The sequence below is a fragment of the Alternaria atra genome (genome assembly GCF_907166805.1).
Source record: "Alternaria atra isolate CS162 genome assembly, contig: 30, whole genome shotgun sequence".
In the NCBI taxonomy this organism is placed as follows: Eukaryota; Fungi; Ascomycota; class Dothideomycetes; order Pleosporales; family Pleosporaceae; genus Alternaria; species Alternaria atra.
In genome coordinates this window covers 1-16,179 of record NW_025091329.1, presented here as the reverse complement: position 1 = coordinate 16,179, position 16,179 = coordinate 1, and the positions used below count along the sequence as shown (strand labels likewise).

The window sequence follows — 16,179 nt, the reverse complement described above, 5'->3', positions numbered from 1 at the left end:
CAAGTTGTTACACGAGGTTAGGCTGTGAGGGGTAGTTATAGGCAATAGTATTTGCTTCACACTACAAGAGAATAGTGGGGGAAAGCTCTGTATTACTACACTAGGTGGAGAGGTCGTGAGAATAATTCTTGCCCCTCTGCTAACGCGCGGGGCGCAGCTTATGAGCAGGTTTGGAGGCCAAGGCGATTACGAGAAAAGCAAACATGTTGAGACCATAATCGTCCCCCTCGTTCAGCCTCTGTTATCCCGTGTTACATAGGCTATACTTCTCTAAGCTTAGTCTGTACTAAGGCGAGGTAGACTAAAGTAGTAAGCCGTGCGGTTTGTCTAGTAATTTATATAGAAAAGAGTTAACGTGCCCACCGCTGAATGGCGCTGTTACGATCTGAACCAGGGGGCACCCGGGGGTCAGCGTAAGCACTTTGAAGGATCGTACGGCACAGTCGAAGGATTGCGGCACAGTAACTACGCCGCAGTCACGTGACTGATCGTCCACGAGCTGATGACGCCAAACCGTAAGCAGTTTGCTCTTCTACGAGCGACACCAGTCAGCCAATGACTGGGACACCACATCATCGCTCTTCCACGATCACTCACACGCTCGTACAAGAGCGCAACACTCATTAGTATATAGACAGTAGACAATGCACCCCTATGGTCATTGTGTTCAACTTAAGTCTCAATCTAAGGATTACTACTTGATTCTCAACCCTCGTGTTATTACATCGATCTACCAATCGTGCTAACACACCTCGTGCTATTATATCGATCTACCAATCGTGCTAGTACAACCCTCTCGTCCATCGTCGCCCACTCACTCCCCGAGAACCAACCCTAGATCATCTTCGGACGATCTTCACAGGCGCACACCACTGAAATGGCGCACTGTGCCAAGACCACACCACTTTCTACCATCTCCACAATGCCACAACAACCTAATCTTGGATCACGTCCCCGGACAGATAGAATTATCCTTGCTATCCAGGCTATGAGATCCGACGCGTCATTAAGCCTGCGACGTGCTGCTGCTGTGTACAACGTGCCTGAAACCACCCTTCGAAGGCAACGCGCCAAACCAGCTTCTGATCACAATACTCACCACAATGCATCAAAGCTGCAGAGGCATGAAGAGGAGGCGATTATACAGTCTATCAGGAAGCTTAACGCGCGAGGATTTGCCCCTACGCTCAGCTACGTACGAGAGATGGCCAATCAACTACTAGCTGTACGTAGTGGTGGCTAGGTTGGAGAAAACTAGGCCTACAGGCTTGTACGCCGGAGACCTGAGATCAAATCTTAGGTGACAAGACAGCGGGATCACCAGAGAGTCCTGTGCAGCAACCCAGCTATTATTAGGCCCTGGTTTAATCTTGTACGCAATGTTAAGGCTAAGTATGGGATCTTGGACGAAGACGTCTATAATTTTGATGAGACTGGCTTCTAGATAGGCATCGGAGGGTCTGTTAAAGTAGTAACAGCCTCTGAGAGACGCCTCAAGCTACTTAGAGTTTAACCTAGCGATCGTGAGTAGGTAACGTTGATCGCTGGCATCAACGCGATGGGGTGGTCAATTCTACCATTCCTTATCCTCAAAGCAAAGCACCACGACTAGGCCTAGTATCACAACAACCTAAAAGATTAGAGGATAGGTGTTAGTAACAACGGTTGGACAACGAACGAGCTTGGTCTAGCCTGGTTACAGCACTTTATCTAGCATACAGAAGCTCGAACAGTGGGTAGTTACCGCCTGCTTATCCTTGATGGCCACGAGAGCTACAAGTCACTCGCTTTCCAGGATCTGTGTGAGCAAAGCAATATTATCACTCTCTGCATGCCTCCACACTTATCGCACATCCTACAGCCACTTAATGTGGGTTGTTTTGCCCCGCTAAAGCAGGCGTACAAGAAGGAACTTAGGGGCTTAGCAGACAGCTACATCCACTACATCGACAAGAAAGCCTTCCTAGCTGCCTTCAAGCCAATATTTAACAAGGCGTTCTTAAAGAACAATATCTTATTAAGCTTTCGAGCAACTAGCTTAGTCCCACATAACCTAGATGTAGTGTTATCTAGGCTTGAAGTACAGCCTCGTACGCTAACACCACCTGCACCAGGGCCTACCCCTTAGCAACCTAAAACACCAAGCAACGCCTGGGAGATAGAGGCTCAAACGACGCTGATTGTCAAGAGGATAACAGACTATAAGGAATTATTACCTAATTCTATCATTAAGATAGTGCTGCAGGTTAAAAAGGGATCAACTTTAAAGGTGCACTTACACACGTTGCTTGAGGCTAGAATAGCCAACCTTAAGGAGGCAAACTAGGCAGCATCTAAACGTAAAAAGCGCAAGAAAAAGCGAATCTAGAAGGGAGGGACCCTATCGCAGGCAGAGGCAGAGGATATAGTTAAGCAAAGGGATGTTAAGATCTAGTTAGAGGTGGAGAGGCGTCAGGAGAGGGTGCGCGCAGGTGGTAGTGCAGGAGGTATCCGACGCTGCAAGAACTGCGGCGAGGCAGGACATAACAAGCGCACATGCAAGAAAGATGCAGTAGAAGTAGAGGATTAATTCTAGCTATTGTACGCCTTTATTGCATGTTGTGGTGGAGTGTTATTAATGTGCAAAGGTAGTTTTATGTAGAGGTGCGCCATTTTAGTAGTGTGCGCCATTTAGCGGTGGGCACGTTATTAAAGTTAACTAACGTAGTTTACAAGTAAGTGACGCACCTAAGCGAGTGTCACGAGATGCTACGAGCACGTGTTTAAGAGCTTACTAGAAGCGTTAATTGTGGCTACGTACGATATCTGGTGTAATACAAGACGTTGCGTAAGGAAACAGAACTAGCATGTACATGCTGTGATGGGCTGGAGCCCAGTTGGTGAATCCTCGATGATATCTCGGTCACGTGCGCGAGGCGCACTGTCCACAGATTCCGGGTGCCCCCCTGAGCACCCGGATTCTGTGCAAGCGAGCCCGGCGGACGGTTATCCCGAGCCGCCGCCCCCTGAACGACCTTCAGAACCCTAGCTACCTGTAGTTCTCTTCTCTATCGATGTCACGAGATGCTACGAGCACGTGTTTAAGAGCTTACTAGAAGCGTTAGTTGTGGCTACGTACGATATCTGGTGTAATACAAGACGTTGCGTAAGGAAACAGAATCAGCATGTACAGGCGGTGAGAAGTTATCGATGGGGGCCGTGCGCATGGCGCTAGGCCCGGCCGGCCAATCAGCAGAATCCTGGTGCTTGGCGGAGCACTCGGATTCTGTAGCGCGTTCAGTGTCAAGGGAACCACGGTGGTTACCGTGACAGTACCCCCCTCTTATTCTCGAGCTCCTGCGAGCGTCGATCGTGACGATAAAGGTTCAGGGATATCAGGAAATCTTTCGTGGAAAGCAGCCACAGCTGCGTTATCCTTCAGGTTCAAGGCGGGTTCCTAGGTCAACTCATTGTAACCAGTCCATTTTACATAGTACTCGTGTCTCTTTCTACGCTTGTTAAAGCGGAGACCTTTGACGCTATCCACAAAGTATTCTTCTTCGTTATCTACAACGACAGGTTCGGGTGGCGGTGCATTCTGGCTAGGTATGTGATCGTCTTCTTTGGCTGCTAGACGAAGGAGGGATACATGAAATACAGGGTGTATCTTTATAGATTTAGGTAGATGGAGGCGGTACGCATGGGAGGAGACCTTCTTGGTTATTTGGTAGGGTCCCAGGTTCTTCCAGTCGAGCTTCTTTGATGGTCGTTGTGTTCGGATGTTACGCGCATCTAGCCATACCTCGTCGCCAGCTTCGTAAGCTGGTGCAGGTAGGCGTTTACGGTTCGCGTATTCTTGCTGCAGGGCTTGCGCCCATGTCATTTCTTCGCGGATAAACTCGTGATATCACGCATCTTATCGATCATCACATTCACATCCCGGGCTTGTAGGGCCTGGTAGGCGGGACGTGTCTTGTTCGTGGGCGGTTCAAAACCCATTCGGGGGTTCTGGCCGTAGCAGGCCATCATCGGAGATACTCCTATGGATTCCGAAACGGTGTTGTTAGCTTCGAATTGAGCGATAGGGAGCCACTGGACCCAGTCGTCTTGCTGGTAGTTCGTGTACGCGCGTAGGACTTGTTCCATCGCAGCGTTAGCGTTCTCGGTTTGCCCGTCAGTTTCGGGATGATAGCCAGTTGAAAAGCGTGGGTCAATCTTTAGCTGGCTACATAGTTCGTCATGGAAGGCAGAGACGAACTGTCTGCCTCTATCGGAGACAATCGTGTCGGCAGTGTTGCCAAAAAGCAAGTTGACTTGCTTGCTTGTTCAAACTTGCTTGGTTCATACCAAGCAAGCAAGTCAAGTCAGAGCTGCGCAGCGAACCAAGCAAGTCAAGTTAGTGTGCCTTACTTGCTTGACTTGCTTGGTTTACTTGGTTAAATTAACTATAATCGACTGTATAGCAGATCTCGCGATGCTTTTTTAGCCTTGCAGTTCTTTTTAGTGCTGCAACTACCTCGGCTATTTCCTAAACAGGCTACAATAGGCTACACAGCTGCTAAAACAGCTTAGCGCCCTACTCCTATCCTAACCTCAGCCTTGTTTTGAAGCCTGTCGCGATTTCCATTTTCCTGTATCGACGCTTCTTTCTGGTGTTTTCGACTGCCCTAATATGGCCAAACGCCGTGTACTACATACCTCTTCGAGTAGCAAACGTTTGAGAGTAGCTGCTGCTACCGACGACGTCATCTCAACTCCTGCGGCCTCATCTCAGCCAGCATCTCAGCCAGCATCTCAGCCAGCATCTCAGCGTCGATCGCCTCGTAAAGCCCTCGCTGCCGTAAGCCAGGCCACTGTCTCGTCGCTAGTCCCTACATTCGAGTCGCAGTTTTTGGAATCGCATGTGGAGGATGATATCGTTGCGCCTACCGAGGGTAGCAGGGCTGTTACGGTGGCTACAACTGAGGCTAGAGACAAAGATAATGGCCAAGATGAGATAAACAGCGCTGCTGATAGCTTTGACGGCATTGACTGGGCTCGTTTACCTGGCTACATGAAGCCACTGGCGGGCTCTAAGCGTCCTAAAAGCTGGATTTTTCGGTATGGCTACCGCGTTGTTGAGCGCCAGGCTACTAATCGGATCTGGTTTGTGTGCAAGTACTGCCACATCCACAAAACTATCGACGCTGGCGGTGGTGGTTTGTTTAATATTACTCAGGCCACTACCTCAGCAGCTACCCATCTCAGCCAGCCAAAACGTGGGCACAACCTCACAAAAGATGGCCCAAAGTCGACGCTAAGAGGACAGGGGCAGCTATCATTGCGGCAAGCTTTTGACGCTGGATTAGAGATGCCTCAGCCTACCGCTAACGCACTCGGAAACTTCGACGTACAAGGCTTTCGAGTAGCTACTGTTATGTGGCTCGTCAACCAAAACCAGCCTCTTAGTGAGCTTACAGCGCCTAATTTTAGAGAGATGATAAGGTTTGCCAACCCAGAGGCAGAGGCGGCATTGTGGGTAAGTCACACGAGCGTTTCTACATTTGTAATGAGGTTGTTCAGGTCTATACAACCGCAGGTTGTCGACGCCTTGTCAAGCGCAGTAAGCAAGATACATGTAAGCTTTGACGGCTGGACGACAAAAGGTGGTAAACGTGGCTTTTTTGGAGTAGTCGCTCACTTTGCTGACGCAGCTGGAATAATACAAGACCTGCCTATCGACCTGCCTGAGCTCGCTGGCGCCCACACTGGTGAGGCTATTGCTAAAGCTATCTCGATGACCCTCTCGGCTTACGGAGTAACTAGCAACCGATTAGGTTACTTTGTACTGGATAACGCCGCTAATAACGACACTGCAATCGCCGCGCTCGCCCGCGAGTACAACTTCGACCCAGCTTACCGGCGCCTCCGCTGCAGTTGTCACACGCTCAACCTGATTGGCCAGGCTATTATATTTGGTAACAACAAGGACGCCTACGGTAACACTCGAGAGCAGTACAGTACTGAGGAGCAGTACATGCGAGAGTGGCGGAAAGATGGCCCTATAGGCGTCCTAGTTGACGTCATCAACTATATCAAAACGCCGCAGCAGTACGAGCTTTTTCGCAGTTTCCAGCGCCGCGCCAACGACAACCTGCCCACCGAGGAGCGTCTCAAAGTGCTCGAGCCCGTTAAGCCTGTTGTTACTCGCTGGAACTCCTACTATGCCGCTTTTGAGCGAGCTACTAAGCTTTCGGCTGCTTATAACTTGTACGCTGAGCATCACATTAATAGGATTATCCTCGAAGACGCGCACGCCAACAAGCAGAACAATAAGCGGCCCGAAGCTCCAAGCTGGATGAGATCAACTGGCCTGCGAGCTGCTGATTGGGCAGTAATTGCAGAGTATCAGGACTGCTTAACGCCGCTCAAGTACGCCACAAAACGGCTCGAGGGCCGCAGCAAAGATGGCAAATATAGGGCAATATATGAGGTTATACCAGTTTTTGAGTATGTACTCAGCCAGCTTGAGGACCAGGCACGCCCATTTGAGCAGGTCGATTTCAACGCTCACCCAGAGGCCCCCGAGGATCACCTCAAGGTCAACCTCCTCGCCGCATGGGCCAAGGCCAACGACTACTACAACAAGCTCGACGCCTCGCCCGCCTACTACGCCGCCGTGTGCCTCCACCCGTACTATAAAACTTACTGCGATGTGGCCTGGGCTGACAAAGCTGGGTGGCTTAGCAGTGCCAACGTGGCGTTTCAGCAGCTCTGGGCGGCGTACAAACCTCAGCGCCCACGCCAGTCGTACACGGCTGTGACGAGTAGCAACAATATAGACGAGGCAATCAGCGCTATACTCGGCAGAAACGTCGGCCGAGAAGCTCCGCTGGACGAGTTTGAGCGCTGGAAAATGCAGGAGCCGCAGTGGACGCAGGAGCAGTATACAGCGAATGGCAATCCAGTCCAATACTGGATTCAATTACTGCCAAAATACCCGCATTTAGCGCAGTTTGCCATCGATATTATGACTATCCCAGCATCGAGCAGCGACTGCGAGCGCCTCTTCAGCGAGCTTGGCGACCTACTTGAGCCAAAGCGACGAGCTCTAGGCAGTGAGCTACTCGCAGCTCTTCAACTGGTGAGATCCTGGGTGCGAGCTGGCTATAAACCAACTATTTATAGTGAGGCTAAGCTTTCAGACAAGGAACTTTTAGATGATTACAATATACTTGAGTGGGACAGTTAGCTTAGTAATGTAGTAGTGTTTAGTCCCTTAGCAGTCAAGTAAATCAAGTACTTGGAAGCAAACCAAGCAAGTCAAGCAAGCAACAAATTGCTCCCAAGCAAGTCAAGTTACGCCTACTCTCTAACCAAGCAAGTCAAGTTTGAGGCAGTGACTTGCTTGACTTGCTTGTTGGCAACTGTGCGTGTCGGGAAGGCCGTGGTTGCACCAGACGTGGCGAAGAAACATGCGCGCTACGTCGGGTGCTTCCATCTTGCTACATGGTATTAGGTAGCGGTATTTGGACAAACGGTCCACTACCACCATCACGTTCTTGTATCCTTCTGACTTAGGTAGGTCGACCACGAAGTCGACGGAGATATCTGCCCAACGTCGTTCAGGAACGGGCAATGGCTTTAATAACCCGTGGTACTTCTCTCGCGACGCTTTAGAGCGGCGGCAGGTGTGGCAGCAGGATACGTATCGTCGGACGGTCTCGAACAGCCGAGGCTAGTAGTATTCCCGTTGGATAAGTTCGAGTGTCTTTCCTCGGCCTGGGTGGCCGCCAGAGGGAGCATCATGGACTGCACGGAGGATCTTGATTTTTAGTTCGTCGTCGTCAGGAATAACGAGCTTGTTCCGGTAGTATAGACGGCCGTCGCGGTTCTCACAGTCGCTTAGGGTGACGGTCTTTGACCGTCGTCTACCGTCGTGCAGCAGTTGCAGAGTTTCTTGTATAAACGGGTCCTTGGGGTAACCGTTAGGTGCTAACTGGTATCCTTCTTCGATAATCTGTTAGATAGATCTATTAGTCTCTACTAACCTAATTATAGGAGGATTCTGAAAGAGTTCTGGGCGCAGCAACGTTTGCTTGCGAGCTTCTTAGGCTTCCTCTTGTGCAAGCTGGTCTTGCGAACGTTGGGTTAAGGCATCAGGCTTCTCGCTATGCTTGCCTGGTCGGTACGTAATCGTAAACTGGAATCGGGAGAGGTATTCGGACCATCGAGCCTGACGGTGGCTCAGTTGCTTCGTAGTTGCGAAGTACTGTAGGTTCTTGTGATCGCTAAGTACAGCAATTGGGAAGGACGCGCCCTCTAGCTCAGGTCTCCACTGTTTAAAGTAACGGACGATAGCGAGTAGTTCCTTATCGTAGATTTCGTAGTTGTTTTCCGTAGGGTTTATCCTCTTCGAGTAGTAGGCTACAGGGCGAAGCGTACCGTTGGGTTCTGTCTGGGAGAGGACACCTGCCGTGACGTAGTCGGAAGCGTCTGCTTCTACGATGATCGGGAGGTTAGGATTAAAGTGTCGCAGTATTAGTGCAGTAGTGAAGGCGCGTTTTAAGGCATTAAAGGCCTTCTAGCAGTCGTCGTTAAAGAGAAACTTAGCGTCCTTCTTAGTTAATGCTACAAGCGGAGCGGCTAGGTAGGAGAAGCTATCTATAAACCGTTGATAGAAGTTCGCAAATCCTAGAAAGGCTCTAACGTCCTTGACGTTGTTTAGGTATTCCTAATCTACGATAGCTTGAACTTTCTTTGGGTCTATTCGTATTCCATCTACTCTAACTACGTAGCTAAGGTAAGTGACTTTAGTTTGGTAGAACTCGCACTTGTCTACGTCTAGTTGGAGCCCAGCTTCCTTAAGAGCGTTTAGAACAGATCTAACGTGCTCCTTGTGTTTGTGGAGGGTCTCGCTATAGATTAGGATATTGTCGAGGTAAGCGGTGCAGAATATGTCTAAGAACGGGCGTAGCACGTCGTTCACGAAGTGCTGGAACGTACTTGGCGCGTTGGCTAGTCTAAAGGGCATTACGAGATATTTAAATAGCCTATATCGGGTACGGAAGGCTGTTAGCCATTCGTCTCCTTTAGCGATGCGGAGTCGGTTGAAGGCAGCGATAATGTTAAGCTTTGTGTAGTACTTAGCCTTGCTTAGTCGGCTTAGGGTCTCTTAGATTAGCGGGATTAGGTAACGGTTCTTGACGGTAACTGCGTTTAAGGCACGGTAGTCGACGCAGAAGCGTAATCTGCCTCTAGGTTTCTTAATAAAGATAACAGGAGAAGCGACTAGAGAGGAGCTTGCTCGGATAAACCCCTTCGACAGGTGGTCTTTGAGGTACTTGCGCAGTACCTTTAGCTCGTCTTAGGACATGCCGTATAACGGGCCGAACCCGTGTTGCTTGCCTTTTATTAGTTCGATCTTGTGGTCGTATAGTCGTCGTACGGGCAATTTGTCAGAGTTCTCTCGCGAGAAGACGTCTATTAGGTCGTAGTACTTAGGAGGGACTTTCGTGAGTAGATTGGTGTGCTTCTTTACAGCTAGTGCCTTATCAATGTTAGCAATACTAACAGCACAGATTTCGTAGCCTCTTCTACGCGCTAGGCTTATAAATAGGGCCGCGCCTATGCAATAGATATTAAGTTTCGGCTGTAACTTTAACGAGTCGTCCTAGTCGTTGGTTAAAAGAGTGCAGTTAGAGTCGGAGTCGTAGGTGGGTTCGTGTATAGGTTCGTTTAATTGGCGCTTCATCTTAGGTAGCTAATAATCGTGTCGTTGTCGTAGTACGTGTTTGAGTTTTAGGGTTCGGGAGTGAGTTCTATTAGAGCTGTTGTTGCCCTACTGTCCTTAGGGAGTAGGAGCAGAGGTACGGCTAACTCTAAGGCATCGTTCGGTGCATCTTCGGGTAGTAAAAAGCAGCTTCTCATTAGCATAGTCTAAGTTTACTTAATGCTTGTTTATCTATAGTTAGCTAAGTATTATCTCGTAGCGGCTAGTGTTAGTAACGTAGAGTCGTATAATCTCTACGTAGTTGTCGTATTGTAATCTTAGAGTAACAGTGTAAGACACTTCTCTACTATTAAGTATAGTTCTAGTAAATCTAGTGGGATAGATAACGTAGGGCAGTAGGGTTTGACGAAGGTTTAGGTTGCGCGCGAGGTCTCTGTAAATGTATCTAATACTAGTAGCTCTAGTATTAACTAAGGCCTTAAGATTACTTCTAGTGTTGCCTTGTTAGACTGTGCAGGGTATCACGATACAGCGTTTCTATGTGTCGGTTTGGGATTCAGACCAGAGTTCAGCAGAGATTTAGTGTATGCGCGGTCCTAGGGAGCGACTTATCCTCGGGACGAGGCTTTTCCCTTTCGGGACTAGTTGCGAGAGCGTCTCTCTTAAGATCCTAAGGATTAGGAAGATCTTAAGGTATTAGATCCTGCGGAGCGAGTACGGATCTAGTTATTTGTGCTATGCGATTAGATATGCTAAGCAGGTAAGGGGACACTGCAGTTGCTGGATATATGGCCTTTCTAGTTACATTTAAAGCAGCAGCCTTCCTTAATTCTCTTCTAGCGTTTAGCTGAGCTAGCGGGTGCGTAGTTCATTACGTCTATATTTATTACGTTAGGGTGTGCTACAGGGAGACGGCGTAGGCGGTCTAGTAGGAAGCGGAGGTTGTTGTTGTAAGTAGATATAAGATTAGCGTAGTCGTTTAGATCGTTAGGTAGGGCTTCTCTAACTATTGCGCGTTGTAATTCGTAGGACAGGGAGTTTTGGAGGGAAGCAATAAGACCGATCTCATTTAATCTAGTATTAGCGGCTAGTTGTTGGAACTCGGCGAAGTAGGAAGTAAAGCTGCGCTTCCCTTAACGTAATCCGCTTAGTTAGCTAAGTGCTGTTAGCTCTTTGTTTAGGTCTCCGTAGGTAGCTTTAAGGAAGGTAACAAGCTAGTCTATAGTATGGACGTCCTTGTCTATAAGCGGGTTAATAAGGGCTACAGCGTCCTTCTCTAGTTAAGAGTAGGCATATAGCAGGCGGGATCTCTCGTTCGGGTATCGGTCAGCGTTACCCTTGAGCTTGTACCTTAGCTTGCGGACGAAGGCAGGGAGGTCCTTTCGTCGGCTATTGAATAAAGGCGGGTTAGGCAGGCGGTCGGTTCGGGGCAGGTCCTTAAGGCTCGCAGTTAGCGGCGTCACAGGCTTTAAGCTACTTCTAGATGGCTCCTCGAAACGAACTTGCCTAGCTTTAGTGTCGGTACGGGTAAGAGCTGGGGTAGTAACAGGAGCAGACCTAGTCTTAATAGTCTCTATCTCTTAACGGAGCTCTAATATCTGTTGCGCGTGTCGATTCTCTTGCTTGGCTAGGTTAGCAAGGAGTGCTTCGTTGCTAGCCTTTAACGCAGCCGAGTCCGCTTGAATTGCGTTCAGCTGACGCAAGATTAGCTGCAACGCGTCAGGTTGTTCGTAGGTAGTTATAGTAGGTTGACGCAACGTAATGTCACGAGATGCTACGAGCACGTGTTTAAGAGCTTACTAGAAGCGTTAGTTGTGGCTACGTACGATATCTGGTGTAATACAAGACGTTGCGTAAGGAAACAGAATCAGCATGTACAGGCGGTGAGAAGTTATCGATGGGGGCCGTGCGCATGGCGCTAGGCCCGGCCGGCCAATCAGCAGAATCCTGGTGCTTGGCGGAGCACTCGGATTCTGTAGCGCGTTCAGTGTCAAGGGAACCACGGTGGTTACCGTGACAATCGAATACAACTCCAGTATACCTGTGCGATAGCTCCCTGAGCGTAGCCCCTTACACCTACTGCAACACCAAAAATCCTATCGTAGTTTTATTTTCCTGCAACAACAAAGACCTTATAAGGTTACCTAAGTTATTTAAGTTTACTAAGCAAGTTTGCTAGTTAAACTTGACTTGCTTGATGTTTTTATGTAGATAAACTTAACTTGCTTAACTTGGTGCCAAGCCAAGTTAAGCAAGCAAGGCTTGCAAGTTACTTGCTTGTTGCGAACTCTGCTCAACACTGTACTTGATGCCTGACTAGAAATGATGAGCGATGAAGTTCACTGCATGGGAGGTTGCGCACATTCATTTTTGAGACAGTAACATGAAGGTACTCATCAATCTTCTCAAACAGGCCTGGATCGTTCAACAACTTCCCGCCGAAATGAGAATAAGTGATCATTATAACGCACGAAGAGCGAAACTACGACCGTCGTCGATAATGCCTGTAAAGCGATACAGTATTGAGGTTTGCGACGAACGTAAGGTTGAACCAGGCTGAACGATGAAGTAGGCGCCTGATGACGTATAGCGGGGAAATCAGTATTGGGTCAGCCAAAGGGCGCTCGGGTCAAGGATAGAGCCTGAAGTTGGTTTCGCAAGCGACTGTGATGTAGTCGGTCTGATTCCTCTCTACTGTGCTCGTAATGTGATGACGGTCATCATTGTCGTGGCCGTCCTCGTAGACTGCTAATTGGAAGCCCCGCGGACTCCGCATATTATATATTATCAAAATCAAAATACGTTTTGCGCCAATCATATTAAGGCACTCGGAAGCGGCTGTTGTGCGCTTTGATTGGTTGGCCCTTGATTGAAGTACCAGCTGCTGTGGCAACCCCACATAAGATGAGCGATTCCGCCAGCCTCATGGCGGGCTATAATTTACAACGATGCTAACAGATTTTTAGGCTTAAGTAAGCGTACAATAGAGGTTGCAACAGCAGTATATACTTTATAGCAGATCTGTAGAGCTAAGGTTCATTTTCACTATTAAAATATGCCCTCTATAAATTAAGCAGGTGTCTAACGTTCATCCACCCGTAACGGAACAAGCACCGTAGCGGAACAAACCAGAGGTACTTTAACTTCAATACAATAGAAAGCCTGCGCACGTCTTATTTTTTACAATACTTCTCTTGAGTGCCATGCTAAGCCCGTTTCTGAACCCCTGACACCCTACCTGTACAACACTTACGTTCGTATAGACGCCTTCCCGACTGATTTCTGAAACGTACGTCTTCATGGCGAAAACGAGCTTTGCCCACTACAGGGCCGCCATACAGCTTATACTAACGTCGCAATCCATACAACGCCCTTATACAACCTTAAGAATCTGATAGCATTGCTTAGGATTTCTAGTTTGCCACAAGACTGCGGATAGCGCTCTGATCATGCGGGGCCACCATCCTGGTCGGTACTTCCAGCAGAAGCGATCGCCAATTTTGACTAGTGCAAGAATCGCCAACTTATGATTACGGTGTAACTTATAGTTACCGATTGTCAGATCTGTGGCTATGTAGCTGTGCGACGCTTTTGCCAATTGCTCTAGGACACCCAAAAACCAGCTCAGATTAGGAGCAGGGCTAATTTAGGTTTGAAGGCCCTGGTGTATAGCTCATGTCAACGAACACACCAGCATCAAAACCGCAATCAGCTCTAATACAGCCATTATACAACTTCAAGGTGCTGTGTAATGCACGACCATAGCTAACGTAAAAGCTTCCATGCCATAGAGATCAACCATCGCGCTGCTTTACAGCTCCGCAGACCCGCCGTTAATCCCGCGTCTAACCTACTACGTCCCCGTGCTCTCAAGCACATCGCGACTAATACATATACCTAACCGTAGTCGCATATCGCCTTAGCTCGTCGAAGGGAATACAATAAGTTAAGATACATCTAAGAATAGGGTTAGCGGGTCTTACAGCGGGCATGACAGGGGACAGAGACTAGCATGATACAGAATACTAAGATCTAAGTCTAGGCTTCAACAAGTGGACTGGGTGCTACTAGAAGGACGCCGTCATTGCAAGCACGTACAAAGATAGAAAGGGTCTGCACATCTTAAGGATACAGCTCTCGTACGGTCATACAGCGAATAGCTCCTTGCATAAGCACTGCAATTATTAGGGGCGTAGTAAGGTGCTTCAGGTTGATCTCTGAGGGTGATGGAGAGTTCGAATCGTCGATGCTGTTGAGCGCTTAGTGGGGTAGAGCAGAGATCTGATGGTAGGCACGCTCAGTAAGGTACAACGCTATCTAAGGCTGTATGCCATCCTGTCATCGATAATGACCATTATATCTCTTCGCATTGCCATCCAGTGCCGACGTTCATGGCAAGGTCATGGCTGGAGCGGATGAGCTATCCTCCCTGCTGGCGGTGGCAGCTCTAAATACCATCTCACATAGGCTGCACCTTATAATGATTTCTAAGCGAACTGCGGTACTTTCGCTATGCCGTTCTTGTACCACGTCGCGAATCCCACTTTCGCTGTACGCGCGATACAACACTATCATCTTCTAGGTATACATAACAATCGCTAGAATCAACACAGTATGTGAGGTAAATAAGAATGGATGTGTTGTTCCAACTCTTAGCGGGTCCATGGCTGCAAGCGATGGACAGATTGCTGTAAACGTCGAATCGAAAAAGCTCCTGAATACTTGGCGCATGATTTAATAGCATAACAATTACTAAAGGGTGTGCAGTCTAATTCCGCTCGAAGGAGAACTAGATATCTGCTATAGATCTGGGTCACATTTAGATAGAAGCAACGGATTCTGAGAGGGAGAGGATAGCAGAAAATCGACGCAATTTTTCAATGTTTTAGTTATCAATTTCCTAACTTGGCCCCACTCGAGGAGGCTTTCACTTCCGCTAGGGTCTCCACGTCTCACCCTGATATCGAAGGACAGAAAAAAGGGAACAAGCGGCTTGCTCTTGCCAGGAAGATACAGTGTGGCTGGTCGAGGATGCGGTGGTTCTTTAGTTCGTTGTGACGAGGGTTGCGTAGACCTTCTCATATACGACGGATATCGCTAATAGTGATCTCCTCTCGCGTAATTCGTACATCGTGACAAATACGTGCGTATATCAAAGACTTGGGGTACGTGCGTCGCAATCGAGCTATAACTTGTAGCAGCACATCGATCGTTAATTACTGTATAGTTGAACCACTTCACTGCTTGCAGGACTCCTGTGCGTTTAATCCGGAACACAATATCTAGACTATATCTTCGTGCGATTGCTTCCACAATCTCGTTCATTGGAGTCGCACTAGAGGGTTTCGGACTCAAGAGGGTCTTCGTCTTCGAAGTGGTACTTCCTCCTCTCAGCGGCGGGCCAGCATGTGATATCAAAGGTATTCCCTCCGAGTGATGGACCCCGATAGAATATGCTACGTTGTTTGCCGTACTCTCTACCGAAAATTCTCCACTTCAGGTCGTTAGGCAACGTTATTTGAGATGACATATCACTTACTTTTGTACCCCATCCCCAGCGATCAACACACTCTTTCCTCTTCCAATAGTTCGCCTCATCCTCGTTATCGAACCTTTGTACGAACTTCCCTTCAATGCCATGGACGCCTTTGATCTCGATACTGCTAGCCTTAGCATAGGAGACAATTTTGTACGGCCAGCAGACTTCTCTAGTATTCGATGATAGATATGGAATCGTCGTGGTTTGATCCAGACAGTCGCAAATGAAGTCTCCAAGAAGTGCGAGAACCAGACCCAGGTCCTTGACAGGGGAGTGCTCTTTCAGCAGCTTCGCCCGATCGAGAGCGTTTAGTGTGGCTAAGATTGCGATACCAATCATTGCGACAGTGTCCTGCCAGCGCTGACCATCGTCTATCATGAACCAAGGCCCTAGTTGTTGCGATTGAGTCCAGTGGGCGAAAGCTGACAATCGTAACCAGAGCCCAACAGCAAGCTCATCAGCCGGGAGTCGTCGCTTAGCCATGAGCGCGTTGATTCCTGTGAGCTGGTTCTCTATAACCTCCTGCATCCCGTACCCGGTAAAGTCGTTCGAGACATACATGCTGAAAATATCCTGGTTACGCTTGGAAGATTCGAGGCTATACTTCGTGACAAGCTCGGCCGTAGCTTCAGAGATTACGTAGGGCCAATCAGGGAACTCCTCGGCAGGCTTGCCATCATACCGCTTCTCTTCTTCAGCGGTCGGTTGGATTTCCTTTCCTGTTTCGATGTCTTCCGGGTCTACGCTGTACGCTGGTCTAGGGTACGTTACATACTTTAGCTGTAGGGTTGACGCCTCCTTGTGCATATAAGAGTCAGCATGTTGTAGAGCCATTTCAACTGCAAACATGCTTTTGTGTACACACATGTTCTGGCCCGCCAGTGAAGGGGGCTTCAGTGCTCTTCTCCCTGAATTCTTGTGGTACCGATGCGTGCTCTTGGTCGCGGTT

General features: G+C 48.6%; 1 protein-coding gene across 1 annotated transcript; it reads right to left on the bottom strand.

The window, feature by feature from the left end:
* Positions 1-15,026: 15,026 nt before the first annotated feature.
* Positions 15,027-15,987, bottom strand: ALTATR162_LOCUS9394 (uncharacterized protein; the record flags this gene model as incomplete). Its single annotated transcript, XM_043317027.1, has 2 exons — positions 15,027-15,185; positions 15,231-15,987. Coding segments are annotated over 2 exons (916 nt in total), but the record flags the coding sequence as incomplete, so codon positions are not given.
* Between the last annotated feature and the right edge of the window lie 192 nt (positions 15,988-16,179).